At 35.6% G+C, this 5,609-nt stretch overlaps 1 protein-coding gene across 1 annotated transcript; it reads right to left on the reverse strand.

The window, feature by feature from the left end:
• Positions 1–1,730: 1,730 nt before the first annotated feature.
• On the reverse strand, positions 1,731–2,724 carry LOC116134807 ((-)-isopiperitenol/(-)-carveol dehydrogenase, mitochondrial-like). The gene has a single exon (XM_031420452.1). It carries the CDS (start codon positions 2,581–2,583, stop codon positions 1,792–1,794), a length of 792 nt encoding a protein of 263 aa, XP_031276312.1. The 5' UTR covers positions 2,584–2,724; the 3' UTR covers positions 1,731–1,791.
• Between the last annotated feature and the right edge of the window lie 2,885 nt (positions 2,725–5,609).

Consider the following 5,609-nt stretch of genomic DNA (forward strand, 5'->3'; position numbering starts at 1 on the left):
ATATGTTAATGTCTTTTTGTCTTCACATAACAACTGAGTTTGACGGGCGGACATTGATTTTGCCATTTGTGAGCTCGGCTTCCTCTTCCAAGGTAGCGATGTAAAAGGGTCCTGGTGTAGAATGGCTGCTTTGATATCGTTGACTTTGGGGATGAATTGAACAAAATTCCTGCTTTTGGCCACCAGCAGTTTCAACGCGAAAACGGTTCGCCGCGGTCACTAACTCAATCTATTGTGAAACAACAAAAGGTAAGGTGTTAATATTTGGTCCGTGATGAGTTTTCACAAGATTATTGAATTTTATTCTTCATCCCTGACACATATCAAATTATGTACTAGTGTTTTATTCCTTCATTCTTTTTGGGGTCCCCTTCAATGCAGCAGAGGGTTAACGAAGCAAGTTGCAATCAAGATTTTGGACTCTCAATTCCAGGCTCTGAGTCGGAGGGGTCGGTCTTGTTCAATTAGGTGCTGAAAGTTGATGTCTTTGATTGCTAAGAGGCAAATCTTTGGCTAGGAAATTAAGCTGTTACAAATTTGTGGCCTTTCGTTTTTGTAATGGTCAATTTAATCAAGTTGTTTTGATGGATTAGAATACCATTCCTCCAACACAAAGTGGGCAAGTGGGGAGTTGTCTGAAGCCATGCAATCTGTTGACCAACGAAATAACTTCCTATTTCTGCTAAGTCAAGATTTGAATATAATCTAAATCATTCTACTTTATGTACCTCATACTCATAGTATATGAGGAAGATTCTTTGAATATTCTATGCCTAGTCATACCTTTAAATCATTCTACATTTTTATATTTCATTTAACACAAATGACAGTTTTTATGTAATCTTATAAGCCCTTCTTCTAAGTTCTACCTATTGAAACCAATACCCAAAACCCAAAAACTCTCAACTTCAACTATCCTCCATTCACATCCAACCGTGGGCTTCTTCTGTTGGGCTTTATTGGTATTAATTATTGTTTAATTATCCTGGACCATATTTAGTTTGTCCGTTCATCATTTGGAAGAGAGTAATGTTATATTCATACCACTTTTTTACACCATTTTTATTATATTATGATGTGACATATGTCACAATCACACAAATTCTATTATATTTTAAATTAAAAATTTGTGTGGTTGTGGCATATGCCACGTCATGATATAATGAATATGGTATAAAAGAGTGGTGTAAATATAGTATTACTCTTTGGAAGATGCAAAGAAAAAACCCTGACGTCCTCCACTTATAGCTCTATTACTATTTCAGGATACATTTGGAAGATGTCAAGAAAAAAACCTTGACGTCCATCCCTACCCGTATAAGGTAGGATACCGGTCAGGTATAATATTTTAGATCGTTTAAATCGACCTGTTTTGAACTCATACCCAAACCATCCGCCCGTTTTACTAAATCTACTTAAACTTAGACTTAGTAAAATGGGTATGTACCCATGGGTTGACCCATACCCACCGAATACATATAGGGTATGGGTCCGCCTTACAGACCTGTGGAGATTGGAACCTTACCCATCACTTAATTTCGTTAATTGATATAAAATCTTTTATGTAAAGTCCAAATTATCCTTAACAACAAAAGTGAAAAAGAAAATATAAAAACTAATAACTTTTTCTCTTTCATAAAATGAGATAATCATTTTCTTCCCGATTAAACCTAGCGACTAAAAACAAGCAGAAGATACACTTGATTAAAATAAAATACTTTTTCAAACACTTGGTGCATGGAAATAACATTACATATTAAGAACAACTTAAATTAGGAGCAATTAGCCGATTCATTGCCGATTTACAAAGCCCCCGTCAACAACCAAGTCATGCCCGGAGACAAGCTCAGAGTCTTTACACGCAAGAAACAATACAGCATCCGCCACGTGTCTGGCTCTCAACGCTTCTCCTTTCAAAGGCATGAGTGGCTCATACAGCTTATCAACCTCCTCCATAGACTTCCCATACGACTGACACGTCAATGGAGTAGCCACCCCACACGGTGAAACGCAGTTCACCCTAATCCCATGCACCCCCAGCTGCACACTCGCTGATCGAACCAATCCAAGTACTGCATGCTTCGACATATGATAATCAGTCCGCCTTTTCCCTCCGTGACTCGCAGCCACACTCCCCGTGCACACTATACTCCCCTTCACGTGTCCCTCTACCATTGCACGTGCCGCGTACTTTACACAAGCTGCCATGCCACGTACGTTGACCTCGAACAAACGGTCAAACTGTGAAAAGTTAAGATCGAGAAGGATCTGATCGGAGCCACTAATAATCCCAGCATTGCTAAACATAATATCTAGCTGACCGTAATTTTGAACAGTTGAATCAACTAATGCTTTCACTTGTTCCTCATCGGTAACATCACAGTGTAAATACTTACATCTGTGAGTTCCAATCGAAATGGCTACTCGTTGGCCTAGTTCATCCTGGATATCGGCAATAACGATCATGCGGGCACCGTGATCTGCGAAAAGACGTGCCGTGGCTTCGCCAATGCCGCTTGCGCCTCCGGTGATAATTGCTACTTTGCCTTCAAGTTTGCTGCGCTGCATTGAAGACTCAGCCATTATTATTGTAAATTATCAAGGAAATGCACGTAAACTAGGATTTAGATATATAGAAGAAGGAGATCGGCATGGGGGCTTTGTTTCCCGATTTGTGGGCCTACCGTTTGGGTCCATCTCACCTAACCATAAACTTATGATGCACATGTTTTGACATTCTCTGAAAAAATATCAGATTTAGGGTGAAAATTGTGTGGAATCTACCAGGGCAGCCGGCAGCGTAAGTTAGCGTTAGCGACGGTGATGGGGAAATTGTTTCACTTGAGCGCGTTTATTTCGTTTTGCGGAACAAAAGAATGTGATTACGATGTTGTAATATTCTAAATTTCTAATTAGTTGTGATTAAGAATATGATTATGATGTTGTAATGTTGTTAATTAAGAATGTGATTATTGTGTTAATTATTAAATAATGTTTTAATATATCATTTTATTTGCATTTGTAAAAACTATTATCTTATTATATCAAATAATACAAATTTACATATGTTTATTTAGAGTTGACATTTTACAAATTTACATATGTTTATTAAGATTTGACATTTTACAAAATTAAATATTTTACATAAATCTTTTCGTACGTGAACTACTTGAGAGGAATAATTAAAAGAGTATTTATTTGTGAAGTAAACGATTTTTCCCACCCAAGGTTGTCTTAATGATACTTTTCCACCCAAAAAATTTCAAAATATAGTTTTCCACTAAAAGTTTATATTGCGTTAATATCCAAAATACACTTCACTTTCTCAACTAGTGTTCGGCAAGTTACTAGGAGATAAGGTAAGAGGGATTTTGTAAAGTGGAGGCCGATGGATCAAATGGTAGTGACTGATTGAATATTCGTTAACGAAATTGGAAAGAAATCAACTAAAAATAAAAAACCTTAGCTTTGCGATAGTCGAATAATCAGCAAAAAACCAGGGTTAGAGTGAGAGTGGTTTTGCAGAGAGAATACCAGAGGTTCAAATGTTGGCAACAGAGAGAATTTTCGCTACCAGAATCGATTTTGGATAGTAACGGAATATTAATTTTGGATGAGAAAGTAGAATTTTAAAACTTTTTAAATAGAAAAGTGTCATTAAAGCAAACCTTGGGTGGGAAAAAGTCGCTTACTCTTATTTGTAATACAAACACAACTACTTACACCGTTGGATTATTAATTGAAATAACAAGTCACAAGTTGTGTTAAATTAAAACTGAAGTTACAACTTTTTATTAGTTACATAATATAACATTTTGATGATATAAATTGATATGTTGATTTCATTTAAGATTTGTAGTCATCTGTTATGTCATTAAATAGGTATTTTTTGTACAATCACGCTATAAATAACTTATTCATTTTTATTTTTTTATGGTACCACAAAAAGAAAAATAATATATAAATATATCATGAAAAATAATATTTGGGTAATTTTAATTAATATGAAATATATATGAAGCACATGAAAACTTTAGCTTGATAATCATGTCCTTTTTTAATGTAAATTCAATCACCACATTCAATGCGCAGTATAATATCTCAACGAGTAATGCTACAGTTACCGACTGGTGTGTACCGATTTTGTGCACCGAATGATGTGGCACAATCCTGACCGTTTATTTATTATCAGTTAATATTAATCAACGGCCAGGATTTTACCACGTCATTCAGTGCACAAAATCGATACACATCAGTCGATAAGTCTATCATTTTCCTATCTCAACTAGCAAATATTTGAAATTCCCAAAGAATTCAGTATTCGTGGAAATCATGTTATAGCAGCCCGCCCTTTTTTGAGAATGCAACAACTCATAAATATAATATCCAACCTGCCAACAAAAAAAAAAAAGGAGCCAAAAATTGAACACCTTTTCACTACCCTTTCCCTGCTGGTTGTCGACCATTTCAACAATATGAGGTAAGACATCTATATTTGAGGTTAATTAAATTCTTAATTAAGTTTAGATCAGAAAAAAAGATTATTGTAATATTACATTTTTTTTATTAAATTTAGTATATAAACTTATTTTTCTTTTGTATGAGTGCGATAACAAATTATAGACAAATACATTTATTTTAATGAAAATATGAGATGATATTTCAATAATATTAACTCAGTTGAACGTAACCTGTTTGTTGGGTAAACTAAGGTAAATTGCACGTGTTTTCTTTCTCTTTACTAGATTGTTATTTGTAATTGCTTACTTGTTTGATTTCGTATTACTCTCTAGATTGTTTCATCTCCAAAATCAAAACTATTCAGCTCCTAACCTTGGTACTTCTCATCAGAGTTCAGACGCCCAACTTAGAGTGATTATTCTTTTTCCTTCCAGGACAACTCTTAACTCTAGTTTTCGGAATCCTTACTCCTTTAAGTGATAGCTGTTTATTTATTGAGTTAACAACATGTTCCCACCCAAAAAATAGCCCATTGACAAATTCATACCCACCCACATTTTAAATACCATTTCAGCACCCAAAACATAATTTTATTAGTAAATTTTTTTGTCAGAAGAGTAAAATGGTCCAAAGCCCATAATTAATGAGGACATAATGGTCACCAAACAATGGCTACCAAAGAAGAAGAATGATGCACATTAGCAACGTCAGATCCGGCGGGTTTTTGCCATTTTTCGGCCGATCCTAGCGTTCAAAATCACTTTCGACATCACTTAGAGAATCCCCATCACCTCCTCTACAAATTCCAAGCCTCCATTTGCCATCATCACTCACCATTTCCTGCATTAGGCGATTTATCCCTTCATCTGTTGCATCCTCTAGTGCTTTGAACGATGTAACATACTCATTTCCGGCTTCACCCCTAGAAGCGGTGAAGAAGGGAGGGATGACTCCCTGCAATAAGAAAAAAATCAATCAAATTTAAGCCACATTTAAAAGCAAGTGCATATTCAAAAGATTAATCATTTAATCTTACCCAAGCCGCTTGAATTTCCATGTTTATTTTGTGGTAATCCCAATGGGTACACTTCTCGATGTGCCACCGCAACATCCTAGGAAATTGTAGTCGTTCATTCGAAGTCTTCATC

This window comes from Pistacia vera, unplaced genomic scaffold (genome assembly GCF_008641045.1).
Source record: "Pistacia vera cultivar Batoury unplaced genomic scaffold, PisVer_v2 Contig291, whole genome shotgun sequence".
NCBI classification, from domain to species: domain Eukaryota; kingdom Viridiplantae; phylum Streptophyta; class Magnoliopsida; order Sapindales; family Anacardiaceae; genus Pistacia; species Pistacia vera.

What these genes read in the sequence shown, in the direction of transcription:
- LOC116134807 (XM_031420452.1), bottom strand. Translation starts at nt 2,583, where the DNA reads ATGGCTGAGTCTTCAATGCAGCGCAGCAAACTTGAAGGCAAAGTAGCA.